The sequence below is a fragment of the Amphiura filiformis genome, unplaced genomic scaffold (genome assembly GCF_039555335.1).
Source record: "Amphiura filiformis unplaced genomic scaffold, Afil_fr2py scaffold_40, whole genome shotgun sequence".
Taxonomy (NCBI): domain Eukaryota; kingdom Metazoa; phylum Echinodermata; class Ophiuroidea; order Amphilepidida; family Amphiuridae; genus Amphiura; species Amphiura filiformis.
Genome location: NW_027305504.1, coordinates 852,370 through 870,034, shown reverse-complemented (window position 1 = coordinate 870,034; position 17,665 = coordinate 852,370). Strand labels below are relative to the sequence as shown.

The 17,665-nt window shown below is 38.2% G+C and overlaps 1 protein-coding gene across 1 annotated transcript in view; it reads left to right on the top strand.

Annotated features, from left to right (window-relative positions):
• The first annotated feature begins 5,261 nt into the window (after positions 1-5,261).
• Positions 5,262-17,665, top strand: part of LOC140144112 (uncharacterized) — a 223,134-nt gene continuing 210,730 nt past the window's right edge. The window contains exons 1-2 of the mRNA XM_072165948.1: positions 5,262-5,376; positions 9,545-9,646. Coding sequence (XP_072022049.1) covers positions 5,366-5,376; positions 9,545-9,646 — 113 coding nt within the window. The 5' untranslated portion in view covers positions 5,262-5,365. The remainder of the gene's footprint in view (positions 5,377-9,544; positions 9,647-17,665) is intronic.

The following is a 17,665-nucleotide window of genomic DNA, read 5'->3' as shown; positions in this document are numbered from 1 at the left end:
TGTTTTTGTTTGTTTTTGTTTTGTTGTTGTTGGGTTTTTTTTTGGGGGGGGGGGTTACTCTTGACCATGTAGTATTTTGAAGTGAAGACTATTTTTGTTTAGGCCTACTGATTTCACTATTCAATGTGTTGAATCTTGTGTTACTCCTAAATGTACTGCCAAATGGCACGAGTTGCATAGGCCTACCTCGAGTGAATATTTCCAATCTCTTTTTCAATTGGCAATGATTTGTTCCTAATTGACGACGGCAAAAGATTGAAAAATATGAAAATCAATCCTTTTCAACTGAAAATTCAATCGAAAAAGATTTGCCCTAACTTTAATCACTGAAAGATTGAGAATCACTGCATGCTTTTGATTGAAGAAAACAAGTTTGAAACTTCAAATCACCCGACTGAATACAATCGAAAACGATTTGTTCCTAATTCGGAACGGCAAAAGGCTGAAAATTTAATCTTTTTGATCAGTCGAATATTCAATCGGGCAATTTAAGGGAGTATCAAAGGATGTGAAACTTTTTGCCCCAGAAGAGTTTTTGTACATTTACAAAAAGATGGGAAATCGTGTCTATGCAGGCTAAATGACAAATCCCGTATGACGGGTTGACTTGAATCACTATCCTAGGCCTACAGAGGAGGAGGGGCGGTCACGGCGCATGGGTCCGGGTCCACTTAAAATGGGTCCCTGACAATTGTGGCGTATTAATTTTGATGCACATTCTAGTCAAATTTTGAGACAAAGTGTTGGATTTTGCTCATCGTTTTGCTAAACCAATATCAAAAATATGACTGACTTTACGAGTTTTTACTTCAAAATTAATGATGACAAACTCGGTTCAAGTGCATGAGCTTCGTTGAAATGCACCGACATCATCATCACTCGGCTGCGGAGCAGGCGACTAAGTTCTCCAACTTGAATTGCGACATTCCCGGCTTTGACCTTAGTGCTTATAACTCGAGAACGGTACCGCAGATTGGTCAAACTATACCTACTTTTTCTGAATCAAGAGGAATTGAGAGGAATTCTTATCTTTTGAGCAAGTTTGAAATTCGGCATTTGATTAACCCGAAAAATGTTGTTATATTGAAGCCAAAATGGTGAAATATGTCGCAAAAGACAAATGAGCGCAAAAATGGGTAGGCCTACTTTTATAGTTTTAAGGCTATATTAGGCTAATAATGAGCCTAAAATGGCCAAATAAATTATGAGGTTAATTTGGTCAGAAACCTACATATACCGTATAGGCGTCAACATTGGGGGATGATTGTCCTCCTGTATGTCAATGGCGGATGTACAATGGCCGCGATCAAAATGCAGGCCCAACTGAAGCCATTTGGTATAGACCATTCCTACTATGGCAACCTTGGTTTGAAAAAGCCCAATTAAAGCCATTCGTAGCTAGACATGTTTTTTTTTACTATAAATTGTTACTTTAAACATTATAGTGTTGGGTGTCCAAAGCAGAATCAAAAAGGGGGATTTGTTTATCCGGACACAGGGGGCGGGGGGGTTGGACAATATTTGCAAAGGTCCAATTAAAGCCATTTGGTGCGTCATTTTTACACTTTGACTTTCTTTCAGGGTAGGCCTATACATGGACGGATGGTATAGAGAATAGTTATGTTCACTCAGCACATTCATGACATTATGGGTCTGAAAGTGGATGGGCCAGGCCGGCCTCAGTCAAAAAGTGGGGGACCGCTGGCCCCCCTTCCCCCGATCCTGCATCGCCTATATATATGCTAAAAAAGTTGATTTGGTTTACGGGGGTGGGTGCAAAGCCAGTAGGCGAGTTTTTAATTACAAAACTCATTTATAGACTTCACATCTTTTTAGGCCTGCAGGTCTGAGAAACGCACAGCAGCTCAGGTCAGAAACACACTGACTGTACTGTAGAGGGTAGGTGGTTGTGTGTGTGTGTGTGTGGGGGGGGGCGTGCGTAGCTAGGGGTTGTGGTGCCCAGGAAGTCTCCATGTGCTAATGATACATAAGGGCGCTCCATGCACCACATTCTTGAAATAATTGCATTTTTGAAATTAATTTTGGTTATAGGCCTACTGAGGTCTGAAATTTATCTTTCAAATGACTTTGTGTTGAAACGCTCAAGAGCGCAAAATTGTTGACTTTCATCCGGGCTTTCATCGCTTGGAGGGCTCAGAATTGATTCTGAATTCTGCGCCTCCCAAGGTGGTGCACAGGGCACATGCCCCCCCCCCCCCCGCTACGCCACTGGGGGTGGGCTGTCCCCATTCACCCAAGGCCGAAAAGGTCCACTCTGCGAGCGTAGCGACTGAGTGAAAAATGAGTTTTTGATGCTTCTTCGGCCATAAATATCGAAATTTGCCCATTTGCGACCCGGTGGGGTCACTCAATGGCAGGGGGACGCATAGGACCGTTACCACAAGTACAAATTACCCCCTTTTGCAGTCGATTTCAAGGACAAATCATGATATTTTGCCCCCTTTTTTTACTCCAAATACTCTGAAACACCCCTATTTTTTAGATTCCAAGGAATGCACATTTGCAATTTTGACCCTATTTCAACATTTCAAGGACGAGGCTTTTATGAATGTTTTTTCAGTAATTAACAGGGCATCACAGAATTCAAGTAGTACACCTTGCATATAAATCAGAGATGTGGTTGTTGAAATACAAATATTTCTGTGACACCCTGTATGATTACAGTGCTAACTATTCCGAAATCAGTATTTCAGGCCTGAAAAAAAATGACCACAAATCTTCCTGGAAAAATTGAGCATATGCTTTTCTATCGGGTTGACCAATAATTTTCAGGTCAAAAGGGGGGCTGAAATTTTCGAGGTCTGTAAAGGGGGGCCGAAAATGTTTTTGCATCAGGCCTCCCCTTACAAGTGTTTGTGAACGGTCCCTTGTGCAATAATTATCAGCCCCCGAACGGCTCGCCAAAAATCGTCTGCCCACCTCTCGGCCCGCCAAAAATCGCTTGCCCCCCCCCTCTCGGCCCGCCAAAATTCTTTGCCCCCCCTTGAACATGCCAAATTTTGGGATCCCAAAGTTCAAACTTTAAATGGTCTGGTATGTTGCGAGCGCAGCGAGCAGGAAAATTTGCATATTTAAGCGTTTCCGTACTGTTTTCCTAAGCCTTGTTTACAGTGTTTTATTAAAAAGGCGCCCTGTGAATGCGTGCCCAAAATCGCTTGCCCCCCTCTCGGCTTGCCAAAATTGCTTGCCCCCCCTTTCGGCTTGCCAAAATTGCTTGCCCCCCCAATTTTACCCTCCCCAGGGCTCATAATTATTGCACAGCCCCTTAGCTACGGGAAAGGGCCAAAAAAGTCCACCTTTTCAACACTGAAAACGAAACTTGGGGTGACTAACTAAGGAAAAGTTAGTTAAAACAATGTCAAGTACGACTAACCTGTAACTAATACGGCTGGACTGGACTAAACTATATGTTAGTAGGTCAGGATACACTAGGGACTTAACTATCAAAATATTAGTTCAACCTTGACCTACTAATATAATAAATTAGTTCAACTAGACCTACTAGAGCTTACTAGGGACTCTACTAATATATTGGGGTGTTCTACTAATGGGCTCTACTATCAAAAACGATGTCAAGTACGACTATTTTTTTTAATAGGGCATTCTGTACTAATGTTCGACTAGTTCAGCTTACTGAACTAGTCTGTGGAACTAGCCCAATTCTAGCCCGGTAGAAGTGGTCGAAGATATGGAAACTTACGTTTTATTGACCTTTTTCCCAACCTTGTTTTTGAATAACTTACAAACCGTTTTAGCATGGTTAGAATTTGAAAAACAGATTTGGCCCCGTTTTTTGAGCCCTGTTTTTACTACACACGGCATGATGAAGGTTTCCACGAATTCGGCAGCCATGGCAGCCTCAACCATGCATGCACAAACCCACGGTCCATGATCATGACATTTGTGTTCCGATTTACAATCTCATTTCAAATTCTAACGGTTTGTAAGTTATTCAAAAACAAGCTTGGGAAAAATGTCAATAAAACATACCTTTCCATTTCTTCGACCATTTCTAACGGGCTAGAATCGGGGCTAAAATGTCCATCTCAAGACGCTACTGTGCTATGTCTACAGCTGCATGTGTGAAATGTCGTCTATAAGCTAGTAGAGACTAGCTCTACTAGCTTAATTTGTCATAAGGGTCATGTCATGTGATCAAAAGGGCGGTAAATTCAACTTTAGTACAACCCTTGGTACGGTCCACAACCATGATTCGTTCTACCAATTCGTAAAGCCAGAAAAGTTAGTTGGACCAACTTTTGCGGTGCAACTAATTTTCACTTATTAGTTAAGTACCATAATTTGGCATAGTTCGGCATGTCCGTACTAACAATTTCCCTCACTGCATGCTGTACTAGCCAAGCATACTAGATGGACGTTTAGTCCGACATTAAAAACTAGTTTACCAGGGGAAACTAGTGGTCCTACTAAACAAAAGCTTAGTTCAGCTTACATAATACGAGTTTTTGTTTTCAGTGAAGATCAGCCCCAAAATAAATCCTGCCTTCTTTGAGAGGAGGGCGGGGGTCCATTCGCTGAATTGTCTGTCTTTCAGCTATTAATTTTGTTTGGTATAAAAATTCCTATATTGGTCATTTGGGTTAGTACCGGTAGCCTATAGCCCCCCCCCCCCAGTCCCGGATATTAGGCCTACCCATATCTTTGAAATATTTGTAAATATTATTTTCATTTTTTTCAAGCGAGACTTCAAAATAGCTAGCTCAAAATAGACAAATTGTTACTTTTAATAGGCCTATTAATTATGTTCCCCCTCCTTACCATTGTAGGTCAACGTAAATCCTGAGAAAATCAATATAGCCTTAGGCAAATAAACTTGAACTTGCTCTGACCTCAAGTTCAGTGTTGATGTCATGTCCCCTCCCTTATATTTTCTCAATTCATAAAGTTACACAACTAAATGTATATGGAGTTGTTTGATTGCCCAGGTCAATTTGTTGTCAATAATTTGTATAGGCTAATTATTGGTGCATGGTTCCTTTCTCAACTTTTCCAATGAAGTTGCTGCGGAGTTGCTGCAGCAGTCTACCTGTCAAAACTCGTATCGGATTCATTCGGAAAAATTCTCAACGATCGACATTTCCGAGTCCGCACCTCACCTTAAATTTGAAAACCGCCCAATTGGGTGTAATCAGGTTTTTCACATTGTACAGCATGAATTATATTTGGGCGAAAATTGAGGTGTATTTTGTGGCAACTCTGACACATATTATCATTTTTCAAACAAAATGGCGACTGAGAGGAGCAATGTGAATAACTTCCTATCTAACGTTTTAGCGTTTCCTATATCTTTACTGGAATACTGATGACGTTCTAGATCGCCAAGATGACAGATCGGTAAGATTATAAGACATAGGGATAATAAATTCTGGAATTTTATGTCGATGGAGTACGGAATAACGGGAAATAGTGGACGTACCGTAAAGCCAAATGTCTCCGTATCGTAATCTCATTCAATGCAGTTCAGTGCACACAAATACGCATTGAACTGTGCTGTATACAGCTGTGTCAATGAGAAACTGTCATTCGCAAACATCGATGTTTTAAACCAACCGATTTTGGATTTATATATATGCGGTATTGTGAACTAGAATTTATGAAGGGACATACTATGTGAGTGCTTATACTAGGATTATACATATCTGTATTCCTTTTCATAGTACAAAATGGATTTTCTGGCACTGTCACACAACACAAGTCACAACTCCACAACTTCCACAAGGCTAGCTGAGAAATAAATGGATGAAATTGATTGATGATATAGCGGCAACTTTCACAACTTAATTACAAGTGTTATCAATCAGAAAATAGATAGCAATGTATAATGCGTGTTTGTGAACAACTAAAATAATATAATTAATTTGGAGGAATGAAGATATTTCCCAAGCATGTGAAAGTTTGGAATCTGATTTGAAACTATGTCAACAACAATGTTTCATTTGCGAGTTTTTATTACATTGTAGTTAGACCAATGACCATGGGGTCAAGGTTAATTAAAAAATAATAATATAAGTTGAAGTGTGATCAACTGCTATGTATAATAGTATTTACATAGGCCTAGATGAAATTGCCTGGCTTTGTCACAATATGGATGGATGAAGCTTCAGTAATTCAGCAAAAAGTGAAATTTGCTTTAATAGTTTAATGACTGGCACACCATTATGTTACATCTATGATTTTGCAAGTTTAAAGGGGTGTGCTCTTAAATTTCCATGGGCCCACTAATAAACTTGCCAACCAAATTACAAATGTAGGCATGTTGTACATTCCGGGCAGGGTCATATTTTCGACCTTCTGGTTCATCAGTGACCCCTTTTTCAAAGCCAATTTTGATACATAATATAATATAGGAATTATGAGCTAACTTATTCAAAATGTTCTCAATATTTTCAGAAAATAGCTAAATTTTGCCTCACTGTAGCCCAAATTTGTGAAAAATGTCAAAAAATTTTTCGGTGAAGTTCAGTTATAATTGGACCAAAAAATTTGACTTGGGTTCAAATTTCTTGATAAACTGGTACTTTTTGTTTGTATTGATGGGACCACTAATTCAAATTATTAGCAGCGGCATATGACCCAAACCAAACTTGAGGCATATAATTTTAAGCCGACAATATAATGAATACACTATGCCTAATATACACACTGAGTTTGCAGCTGTACCAATTGTTTTGACCCTTAAACTTAATGATTGAAACATCAATGATTAATTAATTATCATGTGATTAATTAGGTCAATTGGCACATTGCACACTTAGTTGTTAATTGCTGTCAACATGTATGTTTTGACATGATATGTTTGGTTAACATTATATTCTGATGATCATGGTATACTTTCATAGCAAATTAGTATGGCCCATTTATTATTTATGGATTAGCCGTTGATGTTAACATTTTGAGAATAAAAATGTCAATCCATCTTCTGTAATTTAATTTAAAAATGAACCAAATTACATGCGTACCGGTACCTGTAATTTATAAGTTTTTTTTATAGAATTGCAGATTCATACGTAGTGGTAATAACAATGAAAATTATTAATTTAGACTTCAACACTACTTGTTTATTTCTCTTACCGGGAGCGCTTTCGAGGAACTTCCTCGTCATCAGCCGATGTTGTTAGCTCTGATGTTTTCTTGGAAACGGCTCAGGACCAACCTGATCAGGTGACATCACACTTGATGACGTCACCGAAGTCAGAAGTTTCCTGCCCCTGGTGCCGCTGGGTTTGATCAGGTTGTCCCACACAGGATCTAGTTCCAATCCTGTGTCTCGTTTGGCGAAAGAAACAAAAGCATTTCCCAGGAGGGTCCTGGAAGCTATCCAGATCAAGCAGCAGGGACCTTCATTAAACCAGGAAAAAAGGAATGTGCCAGACAAAATTATTTTTTGTTTTTTACCTGTATTGTTGTAATGCGTACATTTAATATTTGGGATCTGTTGGTTTGAAAAAACAAACAAGGCTCCCAGGCTTTTTTTACCCCATGGTAAAAAAAGTCTGTTTTGGTTCCTGGTGTGTCCAATATTTTACACTACAAACTATACGACCAGGAGCCATCTTAGGGACCAGGAGCTTACTGGTCCAAGCATACCTTTATAAGGCCTGACAACAAAGCTGTAGGATTAGGGTCAATTACATATTTGAGTTGTGAATTTAAGATTAGAATACCCCAAAGATTAGGATTGTTACAGGTATTCAGCTCATATAATGATGTAGAAAATGTATAATTCTAGGATTTGCATTCCCACTGCTGACTGATCAGAGGTTGATAATGATGAGTTCCTATCCTATAGTAAAATCATGGAAATAAGAGGTAAAATGTTGCACTCTTAGATTTTCTAATTTACAACTGGACCAGTTCAGCTCCCTGGTTTAGCTACCACGAAGTTGGGTGTTTTTCCTGTATCTTGTGTGCTCCTGATCCGACACCAAGAACACATCTGAAGTGCTACTTTGATCCATGGACCAATACAGGATGTCTTAACTTTGACCTACTTTTAGTACTTGTACAAAAAGTACAATGAACAATGTATTGTCTGAACCTATTGAGAAAGAAGCCAGTTTATTGATAATACAAATGGCAGCTATTGCATGCTTGTGCAGTGATATACACACAGTCTCACAAGTCAACAATATTTTATATAGCAATCCGAGCCACTACCCAAAGAGGATTATGCTCTTGTTGCATGATCATTCCATATGGTATAGACCATAATGATTCCATATTCATTAATTAAAAGGCAGGTTATTACCGACTTAGCTGTACAGTGCATATACGCAGGGTTGTAAAAATATAGGGTCAGGATTTTAAAAACAGAACAGAAAATATTCACTTTTTGCCTACTTTGATCTGGGAACATACCATTGTTGTAATACACAGCAAAGTTGCAATAGTTTGAGTCTATATGGTAATCGGTATGTCATTCAGTTTATATAGATTTTACTCCACCAAACACTGATAAGGCATGTATTGCCAAACACTTATCATATTTGAGGTGCCCATTACAGTAGACATGGTAGTATGCACTGTGCAGTCAGTATTTGTCAAGAGGATCATGGTGGAAATCATTCAGAAAATTCCATGAATGACATTACAAATACTCATGCCCCAATTTCAGGAAAATGTAAACATTAGTTGTAACATATTGCATACTGTATCTATCCTTTAATAAACTCCCCTCCTCTTATAAATGCCCCTCCAGTCATTTTGAAAAATTGAATTTAATGACATGAATTCAGTGACATGGATTCAGATACAAACAGCAAACATGACAGGCCAGTGTGGTCACTGTGAGGTCATACAGGTGGGCAACACAAATTTGATAACATATACCTTGCAAACAAGAAAAGATACCATGATGATAATTTATTTGAATTCATAATCACAGAAAAGATGAGCCATGTATGAAATTGGACATCAGAATTTTAAATTATAGACCTATATAATCTGATTAGAAGAATTTTGAAATTAATACCATTGAACTTAGATTAGGAACCACCTGAATTAAGTGCAATGAATTGATCATTATGGAATTATTTTATTTGATCTGTGATCACAAAGTAAGCTGTGGTCAAAGTCAGTGATGCCAATGATGCACTTTGGCACCTAATTGGGCTACCGCTGCTCAGAAAACCTTGCCGCTACTTGCCTAAATTTGGGCTACTTAAGATTCATTCACTGATTGGCACACCTGAAAAGTTTTGTCAACACTGGTTGTAGTTTTGAAGCATGAATGATTCTGTTCATGTGTTCCATCCCATTGAATGCTTCTTCCCTCCACCCAGATGTACAAATGGGAGCTGTATGGGTACCAGGATAATAATGCTTTACAGGAAGGAGCAAGAGGATTGTGAACTGTGAAGATTATGAAGCCTATCTCACTATTATCTCAAATCCATAGTGTTTGAATGTGTATGTGTAGGTAAGTCTGTTTAGTTTGGTGTAAGATTAGATAACCATTGCACCAATTACTGACACTTTATGTTTACCTTCTTGTCTATTGCAGGGTAGAATGGGTGGAAATAATCGAGCCCAAGACACAGCGGCCTATGTATGGAAATTTACGTACAGGCGAACTTGCATGGGAACCACCGCCAAGTGCTAAAGTGTAAGTCTTCATTTTAGAGAGTGTTGCCAGAAACAGGTTTGATTGATCCATCAATACAGTACTACCACTCCCAATTATATTCAGAAATGATATTTGATAAAATTGATATTGAATTCAAAATCATGTGGTCACATTGAATGATGCATTTTTTTCCCACACCCGGCAACTGTGGACATCAACCCACCACCATATGAAATTTTACTATATCTAACTGCGGAGTGTGGACATACTTTGGAGTTAACCCTAACCAGCCAGGGGCTTTTTGGCGAAAGAAGGAAGGAATAAAGAGAGAAAAGAAAGAAGTTGTTTGCTCTGGGTGGGATTCGAACCCCTCGCATGCCAAGCACGGGATAGGCGACACTTTGCCACGGGTTTTGGGCTTCGCTGGCCAGCGAAACCGTGCCTATATCACTTAGGGCGATTGCGTCATCACACCACGTGAGATGCACGCACGAACAGCGCATTTATCAAGTAGTATTTTGTAGTACTCAGGTGTGATAGGGTTAAGTAACATGGACTCAACATGCAGTTTTTACCACATGTATGTTTGAACTGACCATCCACCCCCAAATGCAGTCATCCCTTAACTGCTTTTGAATGCTGTTTTTTGTAGAATCTCTGTCCAGGAACCTGCACGCCTGCATTTACACACACAAATTCCCCATGTGTTTGTCCTCTTTTGCAGGTGATTGCAAAAGTGCAACAAATTATAGATATCGCCAACACTAATCATATACATGTAGGCCCTACTGTGGTTCACCTCAAGTTTGGCAGTGACGTCAATACTTTTTCGCGGCTGTGCCACAAGTGTGCGGACAAACTACCATTTTGCACATGTGTGTACGCTCTGCGTGTTTAAATTTACATGCACAGTTCACATCAGAATACGCACCTACGTCGCTACCGAACTTGAGGCGAACCACAGTATAGTCATGTATTTGTTGTGTTTTATGTTCAATTTGGTCATGTATATACTACCTGCTAAGTGAGAACCTCTTTGCTTGTCACATAGCAAATTGATGATCAATAATGGCTAGATGCGATTACTACACCTTAAAAACAGACCTGCAAATAATGCATTTTATTATGTGTTGGCTGTGGTTTTAGGTAGTCTGTGAGTTGTTTATGGTGAGTTTTATGTTGCTGAGCGAGAGCATGAGGGTGTGTGAATAAGCTGACATACAATCCTGACTATAGAAGGCTGCATGGTATTGCTGCAAACATATGAATTGTGTGAAAAATTATAATTTCTGAATAAGGTAGAGAACTTGGATTTTGTGCATATTGATATGTGTTTAAATTTACAGGTACAGATGAACTTCTGAATTCACAGAGTTGAATTGATGAACATGGCGATTTGTGGGCAATAATGGTGGGAAAGGGTTTTGCAAAATTAAGTTTTTTGTAAAAATGTAAGCTGTGTGCATGGTCATGATTCATGAACCAAGAAATGTGCATGAGCCTATGTTCATTTAATTGCCTTGAAATAGACCATTGTTTATTTAGTTTTAAACTTTATCATGGAATTCAAATACATTTAATAAGCTTAAAATGATTTGTTGTTTAAGAATTTGTCAGCAAACATAGCCTTGGTCTTCTACCATTGTCATCCATAGATCATTAGTATCATGTCAAGAACATCTCTGATCTCTCTTTATTGTTGTCCAAAATAGTTTGGCCTACAAAGTACATAAAGTGTGAACATTTTAATTTACAAAACTGTAGTCTGTGTCTGATGCAGACAGTGCCTTGAACATGATCATGATAATATAGCCAGAAAAAAAAATGACACGCTGCTTTGTTAAATTGGATTCATGCATTTTCTCTCTCCCACGTAAAGAGTTGAGAAAAGAAAATGGCTATTACCTGGCAGTCTGGCTATTAGTACAGGGCAAGTAGGCTAACCTTAAAATGTACACCAAGTTATTTATCCAATAATGGGCTTTATATGGAAATGAATATGTAGGTCACAAGGTCATGTGTAATCGCTATGATCAGATAAATACAACACACTCAAGGGGACTTTTCACAAACAGTTGTCATCCTAGACTTGGACGTGCTATTTTTAAAACTGATTTTCCTCTCATACTTGATTGTGTGTTCTTTGGCATATGGACATGAAGGGAACATGTTGCCAATTTTATATGGCAGAATTTTGTACTGAAGTGTTAATCGTCAAATAATGCACAGAATCTCAGCACAGAATCTCAGCACTGTCTGTATAATACTTTTCAGATTATTTTGCCCCATCACCGATGGATTTGTACATCTGTCTAGAATACATGCTTGTTAATTTAAATGTGTACTGAATAATGTGTCATGTGGAGTCACTGCGCATGCAAAGCACTACAAGCACAACTTTTAGGCTGAAATATGACCAGACACCGATTATCATTCCATTTCATGCTGAAAATCTTGGCAGAACTACTTGTAGGTAGGCATGCCTGCGATATTTTGTTCTCCATAAACCATCACTGAGTAACAATCTAGAGTAAATTGCTGTATTCCTTTTATGAGAGCGTATTTTACTTTGTACTTCGCATTAATCGTGTAGCCTCTGCGTTTTAAAATGCACTTGTCTCTGATTGGCTACTTACGCGATCTGCTGTTGACGTGTCAATGAACTGCACATTGTATGCATTGTTATAGTGCGTAGTAACACGACAGAGAACACCGAATGCATGCTTAATTTGGAAGGACTTAGGCAAAACACAATATGCTTGATCTCCCATACCATTACACAATACACATGGGTTATACTATGGAGCCCACATTTTCCCTTTCCAATTTACCAAGAAACTACAAATAGATAAGCTTACTTCATTGTCCCTGAATGTCAGTTGGCATGTTGAAGTCAAGTACTAATATGATTAGGTCAGCTAAACCAGATTGAAAATCACTCCTAATCAGATGGCTTTTGCCCTTTTTGTGGCTTTAAAAACTTGGAAATCCATGCCATGTTGCAACAGAGGGATAAAGAACTTAAAGGTGCTAGCAGTGATTTGCTAAATCAGAAAATTCATAAAAAATCTTAATTTTTGTAAGGAGAATGGGAGTGCTTACTGTCCCTGCAAGTGTTTAAGACTGAAATTTACCTAATAAGGGTAAAATGTCACATAGAGGGACACTGGTGGCTATACTGTGGTTCACATCAAGTTCGGTAGTGATGTCAACGCTTTTCGTGGTTGCACCCCCAGCGTGCGGACAAACATATCTTGTACAATGTAGGAGTGCACATACGCTCTGTGTGATTAACTTTAGGAGCACGGTGCAATACTGCACACAGCGATATATGCACCTACGTCACTACCGAACTTGAGGCGAACCACAATATATGCATTTGAATGCAGCAGCATATTTATCTATTCTGCTGTTTTCTGTTGTTTTCATTGTTGTTTGCCAAATATTTTGGTGACAATACATCCACCCAGACACTCTGACATCCACCATTTTAAAGCAATTCTTGCCATTTTTTTAACGCCGTCGCCTTCACTGGGATCACCGAGAGTGCCTTTAAAGATAATTAGTTGTGAGATCTTGAGTCAGAAGTACATAGGGATTTGCCCTGACTGGCAAAATACTATCTATCTATCTGGCAGAATAATTATATGCTGAGAGGAAATATTTAATGAGTGATTTAGGGATCAAGCATTTCCTTTGGTTTTACATGTTTCAATTGCAGCCTTATTTGTATTTGGTCGCATGTCATAAGTTGGGTACAATTTCCATTACATGGTCAAAAATGACAAAAAATGTATTTTTTGATATGTTGTATATATTGACAACCTCTAATAATTAACACCATTTTTAATCATAACACATGCTTAATTAATGAGATAATGCTTAATTACTAATTAATTAATACACAGGCGTCTATGTAAATCTCAATTTTCAAATGCATTTTTCTCAAATCGGACCTCAATTACATAAATGACTGTAAATTTTTTATTTTATGCAAGAATGTCATCAGATTTGGAGGATATGTTCTCAATACATTAATGCTTCAAATGAACTATTAAAATAATTATGCATTATGTTAATTACATTGTGAAGGTCAATGACCTTTTACGAGTAATTAGCGAGGCGGTTATTCTATTATTGAGGAAATGAATATCAAGAAGAGAAATGTACATTAGCATGTTGCTAAAAATACTAAAATTCAACTAGGATTTCATCAAAAATTACAAAAATGGAACATATAACCCTTTAAGGTGGCGCTACACCTGTTGATAAATTTGTGACTATTTTTGCATTTTTCTCAAAAAATAATAACACACTGGTAACAAAAGTTATGTATATTATAGGGGTAAGGAATCCAGTTACTACACTTGAATTCCAGTGACTCAAGACAAGCGGTATGTTATTTATGATAAGAAAAGAGGTACTGCTAGAATGTACCTCATTTCTTAACATATATAATGAACCCCTTGTCTTGAATCACTGAAATTTCAGTGAAGTAATTGAGTCCTTACCCTATAATATACATAACTTTTGTTACCAGTGTGTAGTTACTTTTTGAGAAAAATGCAAAATTAGTCAAAAATTTATCAGGGGTGTAGTACCACCTTAAGTAGTCAGTAATTGTTTTAGTTGTACAAATTCAACATTCAAAGCTGTCAATACATCATACCCTCACAAGATTTGAAAAAGTAACCAGTAGTTTTGACATGCTGACATGTGAATTTTCACATAGGCCCTATATTGCACACTCCCGCCTCCGCCTGCTCCACATCCGCCTGCTCCTCCACCCCTGGCATTTTTCGTTTCAACTGATGTGATTTTTTATTGAATAATGTATAATTATATGCTTCAGTAGACTGAAAGAGTATAAAATTAGGCTTAAAATGAGGTATCAACCACTGCTGTAGGCTATGGGGTTACGGAAAGCCAATCAAATTTGTAACGCAATTTTCTGAAAAATGTAATCCCTCCACCCTTTTTGCATACCCAACTTATGACATGCGACCATTTAGGAAATGTTGCAGTGATAGCTAAGCAGTAGCATTGTTCAGACAGGCTTAGCTTAGAGTTAAATTTGTGTTAGGCTAACACAAAGCTACCTCAGAGGTAGCTTAGTGTGCGCCCGTATGAACAAGCATCATGTTAAACAGACACAAAATTTAACACAGAAGATTTAGGAATCTCTGTGGTAGCACACTAACACAAAGTGACCGCTGCAGCTAACACAGAGTGCTTCTATAGAGTTAACAACTATGAGGAGGAACTGTGTGGACGAGTATCAGCGTTTAAATGATGACCTCGCACTGCCTCTGTGTTACGCTCACACAGAGGTAAGCTTACATCTGAACAAGCCTAGTGATAAGTAGGCCTAAATGTTTGTGGCACTAATGACAATCTCCTCACCAGCTGTTAGGATTTCAGAAATGATGTCACATATGGTAATTTGTGAAGTATGGAGATGCGTTTACTCGGATTTAATTTGAACTTTGGCAAGAGAGTAAAATACATAATTGTAACAAATATTATGTTTTAATATTTTGCATATTTTGCCAAATTGACATTATTTTATGATTACAAATAGCAAATTGTACAATGTTTCAGTTCTTTCACATCACAGCACTTTGATTTTGGTAATAGTAGTTTTGATATGTAGGCCTACATGTTTTGCACTGTGCCAAGAGTTCATGATGGAGGTAGGGCTGGGCAGTAGTTCGCAGCCAGGAAGGGTATCCAGGATTCTACTGTTGAAACTGAAACCATGCTGAACTTTGATTGGGAGTTTAAGAAAAGCCTATTATTTTTGCAGATTGGCAGGTGATGGGTTGGAATACCAGTACAAGTGTTATACACTACACTAGGATGCACAACATGCTCATCTATCAGGGACACGGTTCTTAAACCCCAATACATTTGTACATTCATTGGATGACCTTTGAAGATTTGGGTACTAATACTCATACTCTGCAACTTGTGCAACTTGAGGTCAAAATTTGCACTATGATTATGTAATTGAGGTTATTGGACTATGCCATTGGGATGAGGCTATTGTGGCCCATAATGATACAAAGTATGTTTATCATTCATTCACACACTTGCATATATATGTATGCAAAATATATACATGCACATACCCATCTACATTTTATTCATGTAGGACTCCACACATTCACCCACCACACCCCATGGAAACGATAAGCACATTGGGATGTTAAACGCCCTGGTTAAATACAAATTTGAAAGTATATCAAAGTGAGAGGCACATTGCGGAGTCCATATTGTTGTACACACAGTTTCCCCAACATAAAACAGTTTGCAAAATATACGGCTGAGCTGAAAATTGTGTAAAATGCACATGTCTGCAGGGTACACTTTTACTCAATAATTAACAGGCACCTCACCTGGTTATATTGCATTTTAATTATTAACGTTGTATGTGTTTCAGTGTTTCATTCAGAAAGCCGCACATACTGGTTTTAACTTAATTTTGTGACTATTCAAAGTTCACATCTTTTGCAAGTGGGTTTTGATACAATTTATAATCTGCTTCATAATGTGTAATTACTAATGCTGCATGATTGATCAAAGCTGAAATTAACACCAATTTCTTGTCAGTGAAAATTTGACTATTCTGAAATTCTGAAAAGAAAATTGAAGCAAAAATTGATTATTTCTCCAGTGATGTTTGAGGTAGAAATAATTGATATGCAGTGAGATTGAGTCTTCTCTGCTGCTTGCATTGAGTAGGTCATTGCCATAGCTAATGACTCCTCATCTGTGACCTATGTTGCCATTTACTTGAGTTGCTACATTAGATAGATCCATAGGCAATTTGGCTTCATATTGTCACTCATACATATTTACTGCCCACGGAAATGATGTGAGAGGGTATGCTGTGTTGCAATCAACCAAGTTGACTGTCATGCTGCTAGAAATGTCCATGTTTATGTTTTGATAGAGAGAAAACTGGATTACTTGGGACTGCTTTCTGCTTGTTGTAATATCATGATTTGAGTATGAAATAATGTAGGCCATTTGTAAGTAATGAAAAATGTAAAAAACACTTTTGAGAACCTTTTTCATGCCCTATTTATAGTATTCTGAGACAAAAAAATCGCAAAAAACACAGTACTCATTCACAGATTCTCAGTGGCTCATTCTACATTGTAGATCTTATGCTCAACAAAATCAAGCGATATGAGTTCTCACACAAGGAGTGAAATCCCGGGGGGGTCACTCCCATTGTGACCTGTACACCATCCGCGATAATGAAAACGCGTAAAAAGGGTCGTTTTTCGTGGGTAACGATACGCAGCGTATAGCGTTTAGGGTGTCAAAAACATGAAATATTGGAAAAAAGGGTAGCAAAATTGCAATTGCTAATCTACGGAAATGAAATTTAGGGTATGAAATTTGATGCAAGGAATAAAATCCCTGTTTAGGGTATCGTTTTAGCCAAGAGTTAAATCCTTGTTTAGGGTGCTTTTCAAAAGTTGATTATCGCGGATGGTGTACAGGCCACAATGGGAGTGAACCCCCCGGGAGTGAAATCTAAGCATGCAGAGTCATTATGATTGACGTGACCCCAAATGTGATGTGTGAAGAAGACATGAGAAGAGACAACAGGTTTTATGCATTGGTTTATCATCCAGGGATGCTCACCTTACAGGTTTTACTATTCAGGGAATCACATTGTTAATATATTCATCTTATGGTTTCAAAGAATATGGTTAGTTTCAAACCTCATCTTGATATCTGTTTGTAGGGGTGTATGTGTGTGTATCAGCTTGTTCACTGCACTTCATCTCACCTTGAGTTTGGGGTTGCGCTTTTACACTGTTGTGCTTCATTCCTTTGTGCGTGTGTATATGCTGTATGGGATTAGGTTAGCATGTGCGTTTTTATACTACGACTAGCGAAATAGGCAATACGTCATTACCAAATTTGAGGTGAAAAAAGTGATATTGCACAATACATGTAGGGCATATTCTAACATATTTTGCATCAACTTTAAAAAAGTGCACTTTTTAAAGAAAATAACACATTTTTCCTACACAAATC